The sequence below is a fragment of the Arabidopsis lyrata genome (genome assembly GCF_000004255.2).
Source record: "Arabidopsis lyrata subsp. lyrata unplaced genomic scaffold ARALYscaffold_1, whole genome shotgun sequence".
Lineage (NCBI taxonomy): Eukaryota > Viridiplantae > Streptophyta > Magnoliopsida > Brassicales > Brassicaceae > Arabidopsis > Arabidopsis lyrata.
Window position 1 is genome coordinate 3485568 of NW_003302555.1, and position 22054 is coordinate 3507621.

The 22054-nt window shown below is 36.5% G+C and overlaps 6 protein-coding genes across 9 annotated transcripts; 1 reads left to right on the top strand and 5 right to left on the bottom strand.

Annotated features, from left to right (window-relative positions):
- Positions 1-198: 198 nt before the first annotated feature.
- LOC9328546 (serine/arginine-rich splicing factor SR30) lies at positions 199-3685 on the bottom strand. 3 transcript variants are annotated; one of them, XR_002329182.1, is made up of 13 exons: positions 3584-3685; positions 3406-3492; positions 3183-3248; positions 3010-3084; positions 2821-2923; positions 2691-2737; positions 2517-2574; positions 2313-2362; positions 2112-2168; positions 1915-2027; positions 1739-1816; positions 777-1164; positions 199-509 (listed from the first exon to the last, which is right to left on the bottom strand). XR_002329182.1 is itself a non-coding variant. In XM_021011268.1 (13 exons), exons 2-13 carry the CDS (start codon positions 3490-3492, stop codon positions 495-497), a joined length of 795 nt encoding a protein of 264 aa, XP_020866927.1. In that variant the 5' UTR covers positions 3584-3685; the 3' UTR covers positions 199-494. The 3 variants fall into 3 exon arrangements, 2 of the variants coding, with proteins under 2 accessions (XP_020866927.1, XP_020866926.1); XM_021011268.1 differs by having other exon boundaries at positions 777-822; XM_021011267.1 differs by having other exon boundaries at positions 764-822.
- A 182-nt stretch (positions 3686-3867) lies between these two features.
- LOC9328547 (malignant T-cell-amplified sequence 1 homolog) lies at positions 3868-6734 on the top strand. 2 transcript variants are annotated; one of them, XM_021012229.1, is made up of 9 exons: positions 3868-4057; positions 4213-4274; positions 4829-4910; positions 5007-5074; positions 5176-5273; positions 5792-5928; positions 6012-6079; positions 6285-6348; positions 6466-6734. In XM_021012229.1, the coding sequence occupies exons 2-9, from the start codon at positions 4264-4266 to the stop codon at positions 6481-6483; spliced, it is 546 nt and encodes a 181-aa protein (XP_020867888.1). In that variant the 5' UTR covers positions 3868-4057; positions 4213-4263; the 3' UTR covers positions 6484-6734. The 2 variants fall into 2 exon arrangements, with proteins under 2 accessions (XP_020867888.1, XP_002889734.1); XM_002889688.2 differs by having other exon boundaries at positions 3869-4071.
- A 783-nt stretch (positions 6735-7517) lies between these two features.
- On the bottom strand, positions 7518-9089 carry LOC9325799 (F-box protein PP2-B15). Its single transcript, XM_021012227.1, has 3 exons — positions 8480-9089; positions 8281-8399; positions 7518-8206 (listed from the first exon to the last, which is right to left on the bottom strand). Exons 1-3 carry the CDS (start codon positions 8726-8728, stop codon positions 7705-7707), a joined length of 870 nt encoding a protein of 289 aa, XP_020867886.1. The 5' UTR covers positions 8729-9089; the 3' UTR covers positions 7518-7704.
- A 351-nt stretch (positions 9090-9440) lies between these two features.
- LOC9328548 lies at positions 9441-10587 on the bottom strand. Its single transcript, XM_021012228.1, is given in 2 exon segments — positions 9441-10003; positions 10006-10587. Coding segments are annotated over 2 exon segments (723 nt in total). The 5' UTR covers positions 10235-10587; the 3' UTR covers positions 9441-9509.
- Positions 10588-10666: 79 nt separating this feature from the next.
- Positions 10667-13515, bottom strand: LOC9328549 (probable protein phosphatase 2C 5). The gene is made up of 8 exons (XM_021012226.1): positions 13247-13515; positions 12728-12972; positions 12440-12611; positions 12129-12346; positions 11896-12003; positions 11686-11811; positions 11370-11602; positions 10667-11263 (listed from the first exon to the last, which is right to left on the bottom strand). Exons 2-8 carry the CDS (start codon positions 12935-12937, stop codon positions 11044-11046), a joined length of 1287 nt encoding a protein of 428 aa, XP_020867885.1. The 5' UTR covers positions 12938-12972; positions 13247-13515; the 3' UTR covers positions 10667-11043.
- Positions 13516-15020: 1505 nt separating this feature from the next.
- Positions 15021-21497, bottom strand: LOC9328550 (kinesin-like protein KIN-14H). Its single transcript, XM_021010625.1, is given in 18 exon segments — positions 15021-15403; positions 15477-15943; positions 16044-16244; positions 16339-16502; positions 16708-16961; positions 17183-17613; positions 17712-17818; positions 18038-18214; positions 18337-18432; positions 18632-18713; positions 18814-18978; positions 19095-19187; positions 19290-19358; positions 19489-19563; positions 19651-19899; positions 20224-20367; positions 20584-20783; positions 21099-21497. Coding segments are annotated over 18 exon segments (3225 nt in total). The 5' UTR covers positions 21217-21497; the 3' UTR covers positions 15021-15270.
- Between the last annotated feature and the right edge of the window lie 557 nt (positions 21498-22054).

The window sequence follows — 22054 nt, forward strand, 5'->3', positions numbered from 1 at the left end:
CAGGCCCCATTTTGAGAGACCCAGGCCTAGTTTCAATAGACTCGTGGGTTTGACTAATTGCAATTATTTTGGGCCTTGTTGTTTATTCAAAACTTTTGTGCTAGTGTGTTGTTCAGGCAGGGGTTTTACTTTTACCGTTTTAGTAACCAAACACAAAAGCAAGTTTTGGCACTGCAAATTTAGTTTAAGAGGATCATAAAAGACACCACACTTCCAGTAGTTGTAATGTAAAATATTTGTATGGAAAAACCTCACAACACACGCACCACGTCGTCTGATGAACTTTAATATGCAGCCAAGATAAAGTTTCTGGCTTTCTTAATGACACAATAACAGACCAATTCCATGTTCAAAAACTAAAACTAGAAAGACATATTGGTCGTCCCATACAAGAAAACCAGCAGGATAATCCCAAATCCGTATCAGATTCTATTAGCAGTAGACCCTGAGAAGCATGAGACGATTCGGGTACAGCCAGTCATCAGTTTTCATTTTCAATCAGATCTCACCTGTAAAACAAAATTTGTAATACCGTTAAGTGAAGAAGAAATGATGAAACAAAGGTAGATTATATTGCTGAGACATTGGGAGAGATGATATTTTAAGTGCACACAGAAGGTGGGTCAGACCTAGTCACTCTACAGACTCCTCAAAGTTCTCTAGTCTTTCTCATGGTTTGGTTAAGTTGGTGTTGATTGAAGAACAAACAATGTGAGCACCTATTTAAGTATACTCTAGGGATTGTGAATTAAAGAAGGTTAACCTTTTAGACTTACAGGTGAAACAGGAGAATTTGATCTTGATCTTGATCTTGATCTGGACCTGCAGCAAGACAAAAGAAAAAACCATGTAAGTGTGGCATAACAAAGCAATTTACTGCCCATCTCCCATCCGTCTCGGGAGCTTAAATGCTGGCCTAGAAAAGAACTCAACACATAATCCAGTATTGTCAAAAAGATAATATATTGAGGAATCATATTCCAAAACTTTTCGATCAGATCCTACAGCTGATACGCGCGAAGTACCAGACCAGACCAGACCAAACCGAAAAACAGAAGTTCAAGTTCATGCTAATCCAGCTTTGTAAATCCAGTCCAAGAATCCATCTAGATGACCCATCAAGTCCCTAAGATCCAATCCCCAGCTCGCAGCAGTGAGCCAGATCTAGAAAACAAACAAGGCAATACAATTGTAATCACTGTAAATGATCAAGGACAGGCCTCAGAAATCCATCTTTCCCCTCCCGATAGAAATAAATCATCAAAGTATGAAAACATCTAGCGAAGTGTTCTTTAAATTATAAGTCGGATATTGTAGATTGATTAGTAATAAGTTCACCGTCGCTGGACAAAGTTGAGAAGGAAAGCTTCTTTATCTGAAGGAAAACATCCAGAAGAGAACAACACAAACAGAAAGTAAAGGGACAAAAGACGGGAGCATCTCTGTCAAGAACTTGAAATGAAAAGGAACTCTGGAGATCCCAAACGAGGAGGTAACTTTCACCTATACTGGAGCTTGTATGACATAGAAAACCTTAACATAGGAAGACAGTTCAAGTGGCAATCGACTAGTCCACTAGGCGGGTAAAAAGAGTCAAACAAATTCAACTGAGTGCGGAACCAACAAAAGGTGCTTACTTGTAAGTAATTAAGTCAGTGAGGATTCCAATATGCAAGAGCTAGTAATCCATGAAAGAGGAACAACATATGTAATAATTATAAAGATCTAACACCCATACCTTGAGACAGAGCTGTATGGCGAACGAGAACGACTAAGGGACCGTGAACGTGGGGAAACAGATCTAGCAGGTGACACACTGCATTGCATTTTAAAGTCAGTTAAACTTTCATAAATAAGTTTGAGCAGTAGAGTCCCATCTATGTATTAGTTTTATAAAAGAAAAAAAAAAAAGACCTCCTGCTCCTGCTACTATAGCTACAGCTTCGACCACGGCTCCGACTCCTGCTTCTATAACTTCTAGAATCATTTGGGCTGCGACTCACACTCCTCGACTCATATTCTCTCACCTGAACAGTAAAGTCAGAGATGACTGCGTGCATATCCATCTGATGCTTAACAAAATCATAGAATTAGAGAGCAATACAACATACCCGTATATAGGCTCTAGAGAAAGCATTTCGAAACTCAGTGTCATCAAGTTTCCTTATCTGTTAAATTAAAAAATTGAAGGGAACATCAAAGATCCAACATTGGCCTCCAGGAAGATAAAATTCAGCTCGGTATACTATGAAACAAAAGCAGACTTAAGGCATACGACCGGAACTTTTACATTGCAAAGATATACAACTTACCGCGTACTTCATATCATCATAGTTGCTATAATCCACAACCCCAGACATGCCTACAAAGAAATGTTAGATGTGAGTTTTGCAGTTCAAATGCCTAAAAACAACGTAAGCACATCAATCATGAATCAGATCTAGTCTCTTTCACAAACACTAAGTTACTAAAAAAATCTATCATAAGCTTATCCAAACTATCGGAAGTCAACTCACGACCACGGTCACGGAAAACTTCAGAGAAGCAGACATCTCCAGCTTTTCGCATGTGATCCTATTCACCCATACGTAGCAAAAAATATCAGTTCAGAAGAAAAGATAAATTCAAAACATGATATAGAGAATCAACATCCAGAAAAAACGACTATACAGTCTCCAATAGACTATTACCTTAAGGTCCTGCCACGAAGCAGAAGGAGGTAATCCGGTCACAAGCACTACATGTTTAGGGAGTAAAAATGAGTTTTCAAATATAAAATTTTATACAACGGAAAATAACACAATCGAGAAGACTACGAACCGCGATAGGCAGAGCGCCTAGAAGGTGCACGGCTCCCAGTATAGCTGCTGCTGTACCTATCAACTGATGATGAACCTCTACGGCCACCATGTGCAATCTCAACCTAAAAACATAACACAACGATAACATCTTCACAAGAAATTAGATAAAAACAAAACAAGCTGGTAAAACATGAATGCGTTTACTAACCCGTAGACGACACCCATCAAAATCATAACCATCACGTCCATAAATTGCATCGTCTGCATCACGAGGATCTTCAAACTGCATCAATAACAAACTCTTAGACAGTAATATTACAATAAGAAAAGAAAAAAGAAAAACAAATATATACTTAATCAAGAATGATAAATAACATATACCTCGACAAAGGCATAACCAGGAGGTCTCGGTGGAATCTTCAAATCAATGTCCACAATTGGTCCATACTGAAACAAAGATACATAAGCGCCGATCAACCTCAGAGCAAATTTCAGCAAGATAGAATTGCAAATTTGTGAATCCAAACAAGATATTATTGCTGCGAGTACACAAGTAGTTCTAATGAATTCAATTTTTATTAAAAGAAAAGAGGAATTTTGAAACCTTGTAGAAGAGATCTTCAACCTCACGCATGCGAATATCTCCAGGCAAATTCCCAACGTAGATCGTACGATTCCATCGGCTACTCATCTGATACCTCAGAGCAAGAACAAAATTTACCCAGGAAATAAGTTCGAGTAGAAGAAATTGATGACTGGAAAAATAAATTTTGAAAACTCACATTCGCAGAAGAGAAGAAGATGTTCGAGAAAGCGTTAGATTGTTCTGGAAAGAAGACAACCACCGTTCGTTTTCTTTGGAAACGAGTTTCCTTTTATAAAACGGAATTGGTTGCCGTTAACTGGTGATAAATAGCCCAATTGATCAAGACTGGCCCATATGTTTTACTGGGCCTGTAAATGGATCGAATGTGTTTTTTCTTCTTTTATTCAAACCGCGAATTATGTTAGTTATTACAATTCTAACCAATTTCGAATCGGATTCGGACCATCGGGTCATTCACTGTCCTAGGTTTTCTTAAACACTGTCGTTTTTGGTACAAAAGAGAGACGCTAGATCGGGAAACACTTGGGGATTTTTGGAGAGAAACATTCTCTCGGTTCCACTACTACCACCTCTCAAATCTCAATCGCCGACTAGTATCTCCTCCGTCCAGCCCATTCTCTGCCAGGAATCTTCCGTCACACCGTACCCGGTCTCGCTCAGTCCGTGAGTTCCTCCTCTGTTCCGTTTGGTTTTTATAGTCTTGGAATTTCAGTATTTTTCCTATTGAATTTGTCCCATTTTTGGTTTGTTGTGTTATTTTCTGAAAATCTCTGTTATCAATCAACTTCCAATGTTCGCTTGCAGGGAAGACACCATAGTTAGAAGTTGGTGATCATTTTCAATAAAACTTCCAACATGTTCAAGAAGTAAGCATCTTTCTCTCTTTCTAGATTCTTTCTACTCTTTTTATATATATATATATATATATATTTATATCAACTGTTTTCATACTTTTATCATCCACCTCTTAACTAGGATTGTAGAATCTTAGAATTTGTGTTTTCAACATCTCAGCATTGTTTGTACTAGTTAATAAAGAATGTGATAGGTCTCTTTATTTAGTGTTCACTTACTATTATAACTTTTGAGAGCTCCCAAGCTTCTCTACTTGTTGACGACCACATTGTTGGTGGTACCTTGTTGTCCAATTCGATTGCTTTGATTAGTCTCGGTATGTGCATGTTGGTTCTTATCTTTTCTTCAAAGTAGAAGGTTTTGACTTCTCAAAATCAAATATCTTCTGAAACATGCTTACACATTCCTATTGACTCTTGTATAAAGTCTATTCTTTACCTACTACAAAGTTTAAGTGGTCTTTTATTTTCTTATAATAGTCTTCTACTTGGACAGGCCTTTAGATCTATTTGCTATACCAATATATGTATGAAGGTGTTATTTATGTTCACTATTTATTACATAGGTTTTGTTTGGAGGAGATTTCATCACAAAACCAAGTGAAGGCATCTGTTCAACGTAGGATCCGCCAGAGTATTCAAGATGAGGTATGCCTGTTGTTTCATTTGTCTTTTTTCCCTTCTTAAACTTTTATGATTTCGTGTAGTTTGTAAGATGTTAAGGCGTTTATGTAAATGTTGCAGTACCCGGGACTTGAATCAGTGATGGAGGATCTACTTCCCAAAAAGATTCCTCTTATCGTAGTGAAGTGGTCTGTAAAATAACAAACTCATATATCATTGTTTTGTTTTCTGAATTATTTTTTACCACTATCTATTTCTTACAGTATTTCTGACTATATCTCTCGTACAGCCCAAACCATCTGACCCTAGTTGTTGTCAACAATGTCCCCCTCTTCTTCTGTATCCGTGACGGGCCATACATGCCAACTTTGCGTCTTCTTCATCAATGTAACATCACTTTTCCTTGACAACAGCCATGCTATATGGTCTTGTTATCAAAGTATAACATATCTGGGTGTTTATTCATACAATCACTCTTCCTTCACACTTGTTAGTTTCACCTTGGTCTGCAGTAGAACTTACCTGGTTCAAATACTGCATACATCTGAATAGTATGCCCGACACTTTTCTCTGAGTTATTTGGAATTTCCTGGGTTTTGGTTTCTGCAAGTTGTTGTTCCTTTGGCTTTTCTCATGCTAGTGAACTATATTAAAGGTCCATGTATGATTGGTTAGCCAGGATTTTAGTTTAGTATATTTTGTTTTATGTTTTTCGGGCTAGCTGACCCTTATCATATTGAGAAGGTTTTGCCATTGGCTGTTACCGGAAGAATATAATGTAATCTTGAAAACACCACTTTCGGCTAATTTTTACATATTTGAATGAAACATAGAAAGAAACTTAGATTTTTATCCGTTAGCGGTGAATGTCAAGTTTTGGCAGTTGAATGTTTGGAGTTTTGCAGACCCAAATATAATGAAGAGGTTTCAAGTTGATAGAGGTGCCATAAAGTTTGTTCTCTCTGGTGCAAACATAATGTGTCCTGGTCTTACATCCCCGGGAGGCGTTCTGGATGAAGAAGTCGACGTTGAAAGGCCAGTGGTATGAACAAAAACACTCTTTACCCTGTGATGCATTTTTGTTTGTTTATGCTGATCGTAAACTATGAATCTGTATTTGTTTAGGCCATATATGCAGAAGGAAAGCAACATGCCTTAGCAATAGGCTTCACCAAAATGTCAGCAAAGGACATGTAAGTTTTGGCTGTCTTTCGCCTGTTTTCTCATGAATTTACCTTCACGTTGCTAAACTTTTCCTTTCTCAGTGCCATATCACAATCTGGATTTGGTCTCTGTTTGATAGTAGTCATTTTCTGACTGGGTTTATCAGTCTATGTTGAGTTAAAACTCCTAATTCGTTTTTTTTTTTTTTTTTTTTTTTTGTGTGTATGTTCCCAGAAAGAGCATCAACAAAGGAATTGGAGTGGACAACATGCATTACCTCAACGACGGTCTCTGGAAGGTACCAATACTTGTCTCTGGCTTTTCTATTGGTATTATTGCCAAGCAGTCTCATCGATGATATTCAATCGATTTTTGGAAGAGCACAAATCAAAAGTTTCTAAATTTTTTGTTGCAGATGGAGCGGCTAGATTGAGGATGATGTCAAATGTCAATGTGAATCAGTGTCGGAGAGAGATAATATGATCTCCTTTTATGTTCTCTCTAAACTTATGGAGTTTTTGTCGGGATCAACCTTAGCTTTGATTTGATTTGTTTTCAAACATTTGATACTTATATTATGAGGGAACATCAACCTTAGCTAAGGTTACAGTTTCTAATTCCGTATAATCATGCATGGCTTTACGCCTTTTTGCTTTATACGATCACTTAGCAAGTCCTACGTAAGTATGTGCTTAATTGTTATCTTTTTCAAATTTTTTCTCTTGGACCACTTATATGTTTAATTGATTTTCTATTTTCAATCTTTTAACGTTTGGTTCTGTTTACTTCCGTTACGTTGAAGCTTTGAATTTTCCAAATATGAAAAACAACATTAAACAAATAAGATTAATAATCTGTTCAATTTTTTTTGATTATTTCGCTCAGAAATATATTTAGGTTATCCTAATTGAACTTCCTAAACAAATTGCTACAAGCCTATGAAGTATAAACCATTAGGAATAATATGCCTAATATCGATGTACATATTAGGTGTTAAAGATATAATAGTACTACATACACGTGCTTGCACGATATAACAACGCTGCATTAACCAAATTTTATGCGCCACCTAACATGAGATTAGGTGACACTAGAAATTCGATATGAGCTAAGAATGTCCTCATCCTCATGTTGTGCTAAATGTAATGACGACATTAAGACATGTCCTTTTCTCTATTGTCCCATTCAATATTAACTTTCACTTTGGTAAAGCGTGGAAAACTCCCTTTGTCTACTATTTTTGCAAAATGTCATTAAAACAGAATTATTCGTATTTGTACAACTTATGGTGAATTGGTGATGCACTACTTATTATGGATATTACTTTGTCGCTGTCATTTTAAATACAATTGACAGAGATGTTTGAACAAAATGATACCTAACGGATATTAATCAATTTTCTAATTCTCTTATCAAATAAATGTCAAGAAACTATAGGTTACAATAATCGGCCATGCGAACCAAAGATTTGACAATTCGTAGTCTCTTTTTTCTTTGTCAGATGACAAGTCTTGGTCTACTCTACATGCATAATATAATGTATTACTCAATTACGGTTCTTATTAGTTATTACCAACCCACCAAAATAATTTTCTCATCTTACAACACATTCTCATAAGGTAAACAAACACAAAATTTGGCACTCCTCTTTAAGTTAGTCCCTCACTTTTGCGGGGTTTAGTTTAGGCCTTACTTCAATCCCATCAATCGCAATCCCACCCTTCAATTGATAACCTTTAACTTCGCTCAGACTCATAACAACTTCCTTGTCGTCGTCGTCACCTTCTCGTGATCCTGTCTTAAACTCTCCGAGCTCTATCTCCATCCACCCATCGTCTCTCAACTCTGGCTCCCTCCGATTACTTCCAACAACCTTGTCCATCGCCATTCTCTGTTCTCGCTGTCTGTAAAACATCCGTTCCATTTGTTGTTTCTTGTTATCCAAGCAACTTAGATAAGTTGACCTTATTTTCTTTTCACAATTCCCCACTTTTATCGAAGTCTCTGCCGGAACTAGGTCTAGTCCATAGGCACGTGACGTCACTTTCATAATCAAATAAGCTCCATAGTTTGTGTTCGGCGATAAAACTCCGGTTTGGATTTTTCCGATGATTTCTAACCAATCCGTCATAATAAGTTCGACTCCTTCCGAAAACCTATAATCGAAATGTTAAAATAAATTACTGCTTACACTGTTACACCAATGATATGATTTTAAATTAATAATGACCTTGAATCTGATCGAGGGCTCCAAGACCAGTAATGTCGCTGGTCGCTCCAAGTTATAGAAAGATCTCTTGCTGACAAAATATACGATATTTTCCCTGAAAGCTTCTCGATCTTGAAAATCTGAAATGAATATAATATTTCTTGTTTTTATACAAGAAACCAAGAATTGATTCACAGAGACATCGATAAAGATCACAAACCTTTCTGCCATTATCGATGAGAATTGATTCACAGAGATATCGATAAAGCTCCTTTTTGGAAGAGAAACTCCGGTGAGGACCACTCGATCTAGAGATGACGTGGCAGTAATCGGTCGGTAAAAACTTCTCCCAGACAAAGTCAGAGTCTCCGGCGACTCGGAAAACTGATGAGACAGCCGCCGACGAGAATGTGTCAGCCGGAGTTGTGAAAGAGAGGATATTCGCCACGCATGCTTCTGGTAACATCATCCTTCTTCACAATTGAAGTGATCTTCTCTCTTTTTCTCTCTTCTGTTTTATGAAATATATGTTTTGTTTTTTGGAGACGACAAACGTGACCGATGAGCTAGTAGTTACTATTTTGGACCGAAGGGCCGAATCCTGAAAATTAATATCATTGCCTTCTTGGAAGACAAAAGGTTTGGTCAATAAAAAAAAGACAAAAGATATAAAAGTTTGTTCTCTGAAAACATAGTTTGTGTTCTGTATTTGAGGTTTTTGGTTTAGATCATTATGGAAAATATTCACCTTTAAGTTTTTTCCAATGAAAAATATATTTCTTTCTTACGGAAAAAGTTCTGACAGATATTATTTGAAATATTCGTTTAGATAATGTATAGTCTTACTTTTTTTTTGCCTATGGTCAGGAGGTTATCTTAGGCTCGTAGTTTCTACGTGCCAAAGACCAAAGCTGCCAGGTTAATTAGTCTCTCTTCTCCGGCAACGAGACTGAAACCTTAGGCTTGAAGCGCATTTTCCACTAGTAGAATTATTGAAACTCGGTTGATGATTTTTTGTGACATGAACTCGAGTGCATCATTGGAGATAAGATCATAATAATTTCAGTGACATAAACTCGAGTGCATCTCGACAAACAAGCTCACCGACCTACTATTTTGTAGGACATAATATAATGAAATATATGTAAACAATGAAAACGTGTATATTAGGCTTTACCGAAGAAATTATTTTCGTAAAACGCTAGAAAACGATGTATAGTAGACAGTGGATTAGATTCAGATAATCTAAATTACAAGGCAAATACAAAAGAAGTAAAAAAATCACAAAACAACAGAAACAAAGCACTGCAAACAATTCCGACCATTAACGGAAAACTCTCCATAACTTGATCCATCTCTTTCTCTTTCCCTGGAAACAAACACCCGGTGACTCTCCGATCCGAAAACGCAATCGCCATAAAAACCAAAACACTCATCACTGCATGCACAAAGTCATTAACCCTCAACTTATACCTCTCATCCGTCACCTGAATCTCCGCCTCCTCAATCACATCTCCCCCTCCAAACTCCGGCGAAGGCGGTTTCATGAACACCGCGAGTCCACGTGGAGTCACGAAACCGTAGTAGATTTTCCCATCGGAGGCTTTGAAACTGTCGGTGAAATGGAAGAAGAAACAAGACATTGCACAAAGAAGCAAGAGAAGATGAATCATGAGTGTGTTGATTCCGCTACAGTCTCCGTCACGGTAGATTGACGGAAGAACCATTTCGAACATCAAGAGAGTCCTGTCGGAAGGAAACTAACGAGCATTGATGTCTTCGAAACCGTTTTTTGAACTCCTTTCGCCACCATGCGACGTTTTCCACATTTTCCTCCTCCTGCGGCGGCTCCTGCCGGAAGTGTAAGCAGTGAAGAGAGTAGGACAGGTTTTGGCGACCTAGACAGTGGTGGTGATGGTTTTTGCGGCGGAGTCGCGTAAACTCTGATTCCGACGCTTTCCTCTGTTTTCTCCATTCTGTGTTTCTGTTTCTTTTTTTTTTTTTTTTGTGATTCAACAGTTTTCGTTTGTTTTGTGAAATGAGGAATAGTGTTTGAGATTTTTATTCGAAACTATCTTTGGTACGACGGTTTTTCAAATCTGTAGTAGACTCATATGGCGTCCATGAAAATATTCTCTCTGTAAACCGAAATAAATAGAAACTCTGATTTTTTTCTGCTGGGTAACCGGTGACTTCCGAACAAACGTAAACCGGCCATATCGAACCAAGTAAACCATACAATCACAAAACCACAAACATTCTAGATTAAAAAAAAAAAAGATTCTAGATTCAAGACCGCATCTTAAAGCATAGACCAAATCAAACAGTAGTAATCACAAAACCAAGAGTTCATGGTCACATTGGCTCATTTCGCATAACCAGAGGAAAGATATAAACCGAAATAAACTTCAATGAATGGGTGCAATAGGATTGACAATAATCAAAAATATGATTTCTACTTACAACTTAGAAACTCTTGTTAGAATATCAGCAATTTCCCAAATAAAAACACATCTACGAAGGTAAATGGTCAGCATAAAGCCAAGAATGCAATCCAGGGAAATCTTAAACAATGGATAAGAATTGGATCTATTCTCTCTCTCTCTCTCTCTCTCTCTACAAACACTTGCATACACTTCTACTATTACCACTACTTTCCAATTAAAGCCTGGGAAAAGAACACAAAACCAAGAGAGCACACCAGAAGAAGGTAGATAAGAAAACGAGAAACATACGAATTTCTTACCGGATATTCTGACTTCTTTTTCCTGCACACAAGTGACTTCAAGTAGTCACTGAACCTTTGCTTGGTCTTTTTCCTTCCATGGCGTCTTTCTTTTTCTTGCATATTGTGCACAGAAAGGGACCTTCCCATCGTTTAGATGCTGAGGAAATGATGGAACCCCCATTGCTTGATAAATCTTCACCCGGAAATTCATCTGTTTGGCATACAGCACATTTTAAGAGCCCAGTTTCCGTATGTGAGGGAGGATCCTTTCCCAATCTACATTTCAAAACAGGAGTCAACAAAGACTGGTAGTCAGGATCTGAAGTTTCAGTTACTTAACGGGTAATGGGTTGGATAAGAGTTTGGCAATATTGATTCTTACCTATCTGCAAGTACAGCAGAACCTTCTTCAAACAATTCTTCTACAACTCCCACAGCAGAAAGCTTGTTGCCATTTTTGTTGTTGGAATCCGTATGGTTTTTCCTAGAAAGAAATGAGGTGAATGCGTTCTGCTTCTTCATGGGTGCTGGAGCCAAGGAAAGATGACCAGATGGAACTATGTCAACAACTACACAAGTCGTATCATCCTTCAACCCTTTAGTTCTCAATGCTTCCTGGTAAAACATATGATTCAGAGAATAAGAGGAATCTAGACCGGAGGAAGGACACAATTAATTCAACGGGGTTGATCACAAACCTTAACAACAAGTTTAGCAGCAAGCTCGGCAGATAAACCACGACAAGCTTTGGCAGCCATATCAGAAGACAGTATATCCCATATACCATCTGAAGCTATAATGAGTCTCCCTCCAGCATCTGGAAGCTGAATGTACCAATAAAATATTCCTATTTGTTCAGTGTCTAATATAAGAAGTGATGAAAAATGCACCAAGGCAAGGGAGCTTACTTTCACTTGCTTAACGTGTGGTATAGGGACAATAAATTCTCCCACATCCGTATCACCAATGGACCTCGAAAGACACAAACCACCAGGCCAGCATCGTAGTGGCCCGACCTATTGCATTGTCAAAATGAAAGCACATTATATCATTGAAAATCCAAGACTTATCACAAATTTCAAACCCACTAAAGCCAAAAGAAAATGAAGCAGTAACTTAAATTTACTGGACATGATCATACCTCATTGCCACCAAATACATTGAGCCTTCCGACCTCACCTCCACTGGCAGTTATGCGTTCTCTCTCTTCAACATTCTCTTCTAACCTGTGATCAACAGTCAGTAGAGAAACCACACCACCTTGGGTGTCTAATATGCAGCGTGAGTCACCAACAGAAGCAACAGTGATAGTCCAACCATCAATTATAACAAAAGTCACGGTTGTTCCTGAAGTTTCCCCTGTAAGCACAACAGATCTTAACGGTTAGAACATGCTTGAAAAAAAAAGAATATGAAAGCAAAGGCCTTTAAAAAACGAGCATAAGCGTAGACCTTTCTGCTGAAATTCTATGTCAGTTTTGACAAAGCCAGCAACCAAAGCCCTAGGAAGAGCTTGAAGCCACTCTTCCCTGCTAGCGCCTTGAGGAATTGCACTCACCACGTTGTCGAGAAGATGTTCCTTAGTATATATGGCAGCTGAATTACCATTGTGTCCATCAAATATCTGAAGACAAAACAAAAAAGGGTAAGCTCATGGGAGTTTTGAGTTAAGAGAGCGCTATGCTTCTACACTACACAGGGGTTCCTTAAAGGGAAGAATGGCTCAACAGAGTGAATTACCCCGAAAACTGAAAAAGCTGATGATGGATCACCAGGTACCCTCTCACAGTCAGTTTTGATCAAAAAGTAGTCCTCTCCTTTCTTAGCGAGAGCAGCTTGACCATACTTGACAAAAGGCTTTTCTACTTTCTCGCTCCTCAGCTCCCTACCAATCAGGGTAGCAAGAGGAACAAGCGAATGTGTAGTCCTGGATGCTTTTGACACGCTCATTTCAGTCTAGCCTTCAGCATTGGCTGGAACAAAATCTTGTTCATCACAGAAAAAAATTATTTAGTTGGTGCAATCATTTAGCATACAATTCTAATCAATGAAATTGAGTAACAACTTAGTACAAAAAGAAAATCTAGAGATAATGCAGAGGAAAACCCTAATCTACAGAATTCTAGAATCTCCAACATTTGGCTATCTTTAGAGATGCAGGAAAATGTATCGAAAGTAGAATCGAGCAAAAGCAACAGAAAAATCAGTAAAATAACAGTAATTGAGGCATCTTCACCGGTCAGAAACCATGAAACTCACCAAAATGAAATCGCGAGTAGCATACACAACAGATCTAGCAGAGAAGATGACTCGTAGATAATGCTAAGGACCTCGCTGCTTCTCCGGAGAGAATTTCCGAGCCGTCGTCGGTAATCGAACGGAAGTCTGAAACCGCGTGAGAGGTTTTAGAAAGAAGAAGAGAAACGAAGGTTGCAGAGTGAGTTTTGTGGATTTTCTCAGATTGGGAAGAAAAAGCGACGCGGGGGTTAGAGTTAGAGACAGCTAATTTTAATTTAGGAAAAATGATGAACTTTTTGAAATTACGGAATTACCCCTAAAAAGTCCCGCTTTAGGTAAGTGTATATTTTTAAGTTTAATTATAGAAATAGTATTCTTTTTGGAAATGATTCGTGAAATCTTTTTTTAAAGCATTAACCATCGTAATAAAAAGAAAAAAAATTCCTTAAATGTATAAGGTTATTTTAGGGTAGGGAGAAAAAAAAAAGTTGATTAACTTTGACTAATAGTAAAAATAATACCATATACGTACGTAGTAATAATTAATAAAATTGGCTGTTTTTATAAAAATCTTGTCATATTGGACACATTATTCAATATTTGTTTGACTAATTTACTTGTAGCAGTTTTACATCACCATCCATCTAGTCAAACTGCCACTGAAAAATTAATTCGGTTCTTATCACCTAGCTTAACAAATATAGTATCAACTTACAAAATTTGTTACCTTGACAAATCTATATATACATTTTTGAATGACTTTTAGCAAATAAATCCTGGAGTTGGACCTTATTTACGGATGAATGCCATTGGCATTAATTATTTAAATTTGAAAAATATTAATTAAAGATATTACCAATACGATTTCGAGAATCATAAATTCATATCTTCCTTAATTTTCTGAATCATTAATGTGATAATCTTTAGGAAATATTTCTCTGTAAAAAAAAAAATCCACATTAATGAAGGCATTAAAATCGACACTAACAATTAAATTATTTAGATGTTCAATTATTTTAAGATTCTTATATCTTATTTGATATTTTTTTTTTAATATCTCATTCTTTAATTACTGCGTTTAGAATTTATTGGTTGTTACCTATTTTTTGGTGAAATTTATTGGTTGTTACTTAATAAGTAATTATGGTGCGTTTATTTTAGTTAATATCTAATTTAAAGGATTTGTTTTCTTTTATTATTAATAAATGAATAACATGTATAGAAATAAAAGATTTTTTTTGCGACTCCATAATAAAAATATTAAACTCTTATTTTCTACATTTCTTACACATAATATCCTCTTATTCAATAACAAAAAATATATATTACATATTTTTAAAAATATTTATAATATTTAAATTATATAAAAAATTTGTAATATTAATATTATTTCAAATCTATACAAATTTAATATATGTGTATATATATCTTATGGGAACCATTTAAAAGAAATTTTTAAATTGACTTGAATTATATAGCTTTTAAATAAAAGTATTATTAAAAAGAAAAATAACTAAATAATGTTTAATTACACGGGACGGGTAATATGATGGGACGGGTTTGGGTTGATATTTATAAAAGATCGTATACCACGGGTGAAATCCTAAAATTAACAATCAAAATAATCTATCAAACAAATTACATTTTGATTTTTTTAAGAAAATATAGCCCCGCGGTGTACCGCGGGTTAAAATCTAGTCATTTGTTAAAAAGTATCTATAAATCGAGATTATGGAAAGTAAAACAGAAAATGCAATTCTCTTGTGATGAAAGTAGCAGTGAATAAGAAAATACATTAGCTTCGACAAGTACTGAAGTAGTAGTATACAATATTGGCCACATAGAAAGAATTGAATATTCATTCTAGTAAATGCCACCCGAATCAAACGAAACATAATCAACCTATAGTATAGTACAATCTATCACTCTCACACGTATTCTACTCTTCGTATACGGCGTCTGTATATATATGACCTCATACTATGAATATGGGTCCGCCAAAAAATATTTGGTATTGTACAAAAACTCACAAAATGTTTTCATCATTACTTGGGATTTTGTCTCTTCTTCACAACTACTGTACTGTTGTTATGCCTTGAGGAAGTTTGTCCTGGTGTGCTAATTGCCCCAAGCGATAGTCTCCTCGTAGGCGTGGGAATTAAAGAAGGTATCATACTCCTGATCATCAACATTCCATTAGCAAAAAAAAAAAAACAAATCATTTAAATAAAAAATATAAAAAATAACTCACCTGGTCTCAGCAGCAACTCTATTGATTTTTGATTGATTCTTCTTTAGCTTAGTTGAAGAACCATTAGAAGCTGGTCTAGGCATATTCACTTGAACATTCAACTGCCACATCAAGTTAGTCTCCGAGCAATCACTTGTTGCGGTTTCATCTGACTCATTTGCTTCTTCTTCGTATGGAATCTTCCTTACCTCTAATCCTTTATCTACATTATTATTACTGCACTTGTTATGGTCTACACCTCGCGTTGGCTCACGTTTCAAGCTAGACGATCGCTTCTCAAGCTGTGTATGTGATCTGTTTTCAGGTTTGCTACTACGTGTGATTTCGTCCTCGTGTTTATCAACCCATTCACTTCCAGCTGGTATAAATTCTATTTCCTCCTCTTTCTCATCCATCGACGGGCTTTTCCATGATGGTGAACCCACTAGTCCTTGTAAGTCAAGGCTAGATGCAGAGTCACTTTGACCCTGCAAGTAATTTCACTGTACATTATGAAGTAATCACTGCAAAACGTATCTTCAAGTTTATTTTGTGTGATTGGTGCATGAGTTTTCTTGTCCCCTTTACCTCAATGTTGTTGAGATCATCAATCTGTGATGATGTCTTATGTTTGGTTTGGAACTGTCTTGTGTTTGCTGATTTAGAGAATGAAGACGAAACGCCGAGTGACTTTTTTCTGAGAAGTTTGTCAGGCGTAAGGGGTCTTGGGAGCAGTGTTTGATCTGATCCGCTCTCCTTTCTCGCTAGCGCAAGTTTCAAACTAGCAATCTGAAAGCAAATAACAAAGGTAACTGATGTTGACAATGTATTTTGAGAGAATAAATTGTAAAATGATGTGAAGAAAAGTATGGGAGATAATGACCTGTTCTTTGAGTTCTTTAACCTCAGAAGTGTCTTTGTTGACACGAGCAGCACCGAGTTCAACAGTGGCCACCCTCTCTGCAAATTTCAAGGTGCTGAGTGTTTCTCCCAAATCTTCTACTTCAGGGCTAATGTGAATAAACATGAGCGTTTTCGCTTGTCCTCCTACATAGACACACATACAGTGTTTTAACACAAAATCATATGATTTAACTTGTAAGTAAAGAATTAAATGGAATGAAATGTAGAACTATATGTTATACTTCAAATGGAAACCATTTTAACAATTGGAAGTTGGAGTTGCATAAATGTTATGCGTGACTAGATTCAGATTGAACTTTTAGTCTAGCACTTGAGTATTGCTGGTTACCTAAAGCGTCTTGGAGCAGTTGAGTAAGTTTACTATTGCGATAAGGAATGTGGTTGTTTTTCTGAGAGAGAGATGCAATCACGTCTCCTAGAGCAGAGAGAGACTTGTTGATGTGTTGTGCCTCTTTTAACCTATCACCAGTGACCTCAGACTTGTCGATCCTTTCACTTCCCGCAAGATCAACCAAATGCATTGAACCCCTTAGAGTGACTCCTGATGTTAGATCTTTTCCTTGGACATGTACAGTGAGACAGCTGCAAGTATAAAGAATAAAACATGTAAGTGACTATTATAACATGAACTGAGGAAGAGTGAGTACTTGTTCTTATAAGTGACCATTATATTCTCTCTTATGCTCTATGTTTCTCATTTCTCTTTTAATTTTCAATATATCAAATTTCTTCAAGTCCAAATTCTTTTCCATTTCACACAATGACACTAAAAGTATGCTTATACAAACATGAAAAAGGAAAACCTGTGAGAGCGGCTGCTGCGGTCATTCATGGCTGTGGCGCTGACCGCACGGTTCTTTTGACCAATATTCATCAAATAAATGACGTCTGAAGTTGTGGAGACTGGAACCAATGTCGCCTCTGGTACGTTGATTCCATCTTGTGAACTGTTTCGAATCTCTAATGTGTTCACAAGTCAAGGAATGTAGGTACAATGATCATATGCAAGAAGCATTAGGAATCACTAAAGAGACACAAGTCTTAAAAAAGGATATCTGCTGGTTTGGCCGTTAGTGGCAAGGAGATCTCGGACTTGCTCGTTGTAAATTTCAAGCATTTGAACTGAAATGTTATATGAAAAGGTTTCTTTTCTCACACTTGACAAATGAAAGAGATCACTCAATGCTCTGTAGTTTACTCCTAAGCTCTCATCCGTGAGCTCATTAGGTCCCATCTGATTACAAATGAGGATAGTTCAGAGTGTTTTCGTTTGAAAATATGCATACAAAAAGTCAGTATTCCACAATAAGCTGAAGTCTTCGAGAAAAGTACCATGGTGAAAGTTTTTCCGGATCCTGTTTGGCCGTATGCAAATATGCATACATTATAACCATCAAGAACAGACCGGATCAGAGGTTGAGTGTCTGCAAACACCGCCTCTACATATTGAAAGTTAAAAATTTCAATGAGAGCTGACATAAAATAAATCTAAAAGCCAAAAGTTTTCAAGTGAAGAGCATATAAATGCATCTTGATCATGATGTCTATACAAAATTTAGATGCATTTTCAAGTTGACGTCTTGATGAATCCACATGAACAATTTAGATGCATTGTAAACTGAAAGCAGGCTAAGATAAAATTTCAGGAAACAAATCACCTTGTGATGCTGAAGGGCCAAACACTTTGTTGAAGGTGAATGATTTTTGACCTTCTTTTCCATACTTTGAAGGGGTTGCAATTGTTATGGTTGACTCCTCCAAGTGATCCACAGTAGTTAAGACACTTTCTTGTCCAGGTAAGAACGGCCTCACTCGACAATAAACTCGTATGCTACCTGTTATAAATTCGTGAGACTTGATATTGCAAATCTTAGAAACTAAAATTATTAATACAAAATGCAAATCCAAGCTTGGTAATGGTAGCATTATGGATTGTTTTATCAACACTATATTTTACCTTTGAGGTCTTGGACTTGATTGTAAAGTTTTCGGTTTTCTTCAAGAACCCTTTGGTATCCTGTAGCTGCATAAGCAAGTCCATGCAAATGCTCGCCTAACTCAAGAAGAACAATCTTACAATTAGTTTCTTGGCTGGAAATTGTAAAAATACAATGGATATATTTTATTTGAAAAATAATGATCAGACAATGATTGCAATCATAACTAAATTAAAACGAATAATATAACCATCTCTAGGTACATGAGATTTTCTATCCGCAAGGTCCAAACTTTGTTGTAAGGTAGAATCTCACCTAGGCTTGTAAACTCTTGCTGGTATTTCATCTGCATGAGACTGAGACCTGCTTTTACAGCCTTTAAATCATGTTTCAGTTCCTGCCAACACATATACACTCTGTCTTGATAATCACCAAATAAAAATTCTTAAAAGAAACATGATGTCATATATAACTATTTACATTCAACTGAATTATACCTCAGTATGAGTTTGTTGTCTGTCGATTATCATTTGTTGCTTCTCGGTCTTCTCTTTTGAAATCGCATAGAGCTCACAATCTTGGCTTTTCGATTCATCAACATTATTATTTTCTGAAGCTTCCATGTTGTTGTTTACAATCTTTGACAAATTTTCTTCTCCATACTGAAAAAATAATATGTAAACCAGTTTGCCATATAATACATTGATCGATAAACAGATCCATGAAGAGTAATATGCTTATATGGATAACAAGACCACCAATTTCAAGGTTGCCTTACCGAAGCATCACTTAGCGTCTCTTCATTTCCTGAAATAGTTCTGCCAAGATCGTCACAGCCAAGCTTATCTTTGTTTCCCGCGCTCATATGGATCTAAATAATTGAATTGCATATTCAAGATGGTAATCCAAGAGACATGAGATCAAGCCCATAAGTCCATATAGATCTTAAGGGCGTATAACTAAAGTTACTTACCAATTCGTTTTGTGTTGCTAATCTACGTTCATATTCTACCATGACACTTTTCAGCATATCTTCCACAATCTGGAAACAAACAAGAACATCACGGAGTATTATTCTAAAACCGGCATTTCAAAATAATATTGATCAATCGTTTGGTAAGTTCCCAGCTGATGAAGTGAGAGAATAATAAATAGGAAGGGTTGTTAGTTGCTTACTCCGGGAATTCTTCTTGCTTCATGTCACAAAAAACCGCACGGACAATGGCATCTATTGAATTGGCAGTTCCCTAAAAAAAATAAAAAAAATGTAAGTTGAGATTTTTAAGTTTAATCAAAAATAGGGATTATATTAGGCATTGGTATAGCTCACTAACTTCATGTTTGGTATTAGAATCAGATTGATCAAACAAAGGTTGTTCACTGGATTGAGTGCTAAAAGGGCTACTTGTGACCGCATCCACATGTGCTTCTGAGTCTTTACGTTTGTATTGTTTTGCGATTCCAAACGTGGTTGGTTTCGAGTTCAAAATGTATCTCCATGTACCGCTTCCTCCGCTCTGTTTCCACTCACGATATGACTTGAGAGCCAAAAGACACTCCACAATTCTTGCGGATTTACCTCCCTGGGAACAAATCAAACACAAAACAGAATGTTAATTCATTTCCACATTATATAAATGTAGATTGGTACAGCGAGTTATTCTAATTGCTAAAATACTAATCTAGGTAGCTTTGTCTAGGTAGCCCCTCCGGCAAGGTAGGTCAAGCTGCCTTGAGCCCTTGAATAACTATAATGACAATTGATTCGAACCTAACCTATGCTAGCATCAACCCTAATGTTCTGCGATACCACTACTAGGCATCATCTCTCAAACTAAATACCACAATCCTCGGTGATACGTTTCATCTATTAAGCCTAGATCGTCAGATATAATTTGTTCCATTACCTTCTCAAAATCGGAGACTTCAAACGTTGGAATACCCATTTCCTCCACAACCACAAGAAAATTTCGAAGATTCTCAAAGTACTGAAACGCAGATAGAGCTGCACCGTCTTGGTTAACAAGAGGATCATTTGGAGCTTCAACGACCTGAATCAAGACTGAAATACTCAGAACAGACAATCCTAATTACACACGAAGATATCGGCAACAAAATAGTTAATTCCTGAAACTCTTTAAAACAAAATGGTACTAATCATGCTTGCACAACTTTATACAGGCAGGCCTTAACGTTTCAAAAATGTAGCTTAAATATTTAATCCTTGACAATATTCTGTAATAAAGTAATTAGGGGAGAGACATTACTTTTGGTACAGCACCAGGTTTAACTCTGTTGAGGACATTGCAGAGCAAAATTCCACTTCTTAATGCAATTCTGAAATCATCCTCTGAAGGATCAGCTGGCAAATCTCTTCCTCCAACTACACCAAGTGTGTTTCTTACCCACCTTGCTGCTTCATACCTTCTCAAGTCTGAAGGATCTACTGGCAAATCCCTTCCTCCAACTACACATATTGTGATTTCGTTTTCTCATAATTGATTTCAATTAATCAAGTGAATATAAAATGTACAAGCCGGAAGTGAAGAACATGTAGACAATAAAGCTTTCTCACAATTGATGATTAAGCATCATGATGATCCAAGAAAATAAAAATGAAAAGAGGATTCAAAGAATGCGATGGATCATCCTTATATTCCCTGATTCGATTGTCAATTACAAACCCTAATCTCAAAAATCCATATTCAGAAACTTCCTATTCAAAATATGGACCAAAGAAGAGAAACGGAAAAAGAAAGAAGAGAGGGATTGACGAACGTACAAGTTTCATCGGCCTTTTTCGAGCTCGAATCCGCACCAACGCGAATATTTCGTTGTTTAAGAAAATCCTCCAGAATCGATGCTAAACAGAGTTGCGAATCTTGTTGCTCGGTCGCCATTGACAAGAAACGATTCAATGCTTTTAGCTTGATCAACAAGATACCTGGATATTTTCAAATTCAACTCCCAAATCTCGCCGCTAGAATCTCACAACCTAAATTTTGAATTCTTAGCTTGAAACAGATTTTTCCAAAATAGAACAAAGAAAATCAAAGCTGTGTAGATACAAGAATATTCACTTATATGTGGAACATTGCTCTGTTTTATAAGGAAGAGAAAAGAAAGTGAAAGAAATTGATATTTAGAAGAAAAAAAATGTAATTGACCCCTCTCTTTTTTTTTTTTTTTTTTTTTTGCAATTAAAACAAGAGAAAAGAAAACGAAGAAGAAGAGCGAGGCATGATCCAGATTCCAGACTCCAGAGGCCCCCGAGTCTCCTGGGTTTCTTCTATAGATGGACAATTTCAATATTAAAAATTAATCATTTTTCAATTTTTTTGTTAATTATTCTTAATTGATCCATTTAATATGTACGAACTTATATATAGTTATGGAGTTTATAACCCGTATATATGTAGTTTCAAACCATCCACTAGGTTCTATAATGGTTATAACTAAATTAGTACTATATATGTTTTAACAAAATTCGTAGCTATTAAAATTCCCAATTGATCTAATTATACGGAAATTGCTTCCGAATGATTTGTACTGATATCATTGTCTTATTAAAATCTATGTTTAATTAGAAATATGCATGTGTTAGCTTTATATACCAATAAAAATGTGCAATTCTATAGCTTGACTTAACTTCCTACCTTTATAATTAAGGGTATTATAACCAACATAAATATTATACAGATCCCTTGTAATAAATTAGAAAGTGGAAAATAAATTCTG

Excerpts from the sequence above, each read along its gene's own strand:
- LOC9328546 (XM_021011267.1), bottom strand. The coding sequence starts at position 3,492 with ATGAGTAGCCGATGGAATCGTACGATCTACGTTGGGAATTTGCCTGGA. Across the intron at positions 2,738-2,820 it reads TAGGCGCTCTGCCTATCGCG|TGCTTGTGACCGGATTACCT; the intron begins GTTCGTAGTCTT and ends CTAAACATGTAG. Across the intron at positions 1,817-1,914 it reads TATAGTAGCAGGAGCAGGAG|TGTGTCACCTGCTAGATCTG; the intron begins GTCTTTTTTTTT and ends AATGCAATGCAG.
- LOC9328547 (XM_021012229.1), top strand. Across the intron at positions 5,075-5,175 it reads CCTCTTATCGTAGTGAAGTG|CCCAAACCATCTGACCCTAG; the intron begins GTCTGTAAAATA and ends TCTCTCGTACAG. Across the intron at positions 5,929-6,011 it reads TCGACGTTGAAAGGCCAGTG|GCCATATATGCAGAAGGAAA; the intron begins GTATGAACAAAA and ends GTATTTGTTTAG.
- LOC9325799 (XM_021012227.1), bottom strand. The coding sequence starts at position 8,728 with ATGATGTTACCAGAAGCATGCGTGGCGAATATCCTCTCTTTCACAACT. Across the intron at positions 8,400-8,479 it reads TCATCGATAATGGCAGAAAG|ATTTTCAAGATCGAGAAGCT; the intron begins GTTTGTGATCTT and ends TATTCATTTCAG. Across the intron at positions 8,207-8,280 it reads AGCCCTCGATCAGATTCAAG|GTTTTCGGAAGGAGTCGAAC; the intron begins GTCATTATTAAT and ends TTTCGATTATAG.
- LOC9328549 (XM_021012226.1), bottom strand. The coding sequence starts at position 12,937 with ATGAGCGTGTCAAAAGCATCCAGGACTACACATTCGCTTGTTCCTCTT. Across the intron at positions 12,004-12,128 it reads ATGTATTTGGTGGCAATGAG|GTCGGGCCACTACGATGCTG; the intron begins GTATGATCATGT and ends ACAATGCAATAG. Across the intron at positions 11,812-11,895 it reads CACACGTTAAGCAAGTGAAA|CTTCCAGATGCTGGAGGGAG; the intron begins GTAAGCTCCCTT and ends TGGTACATTCAG.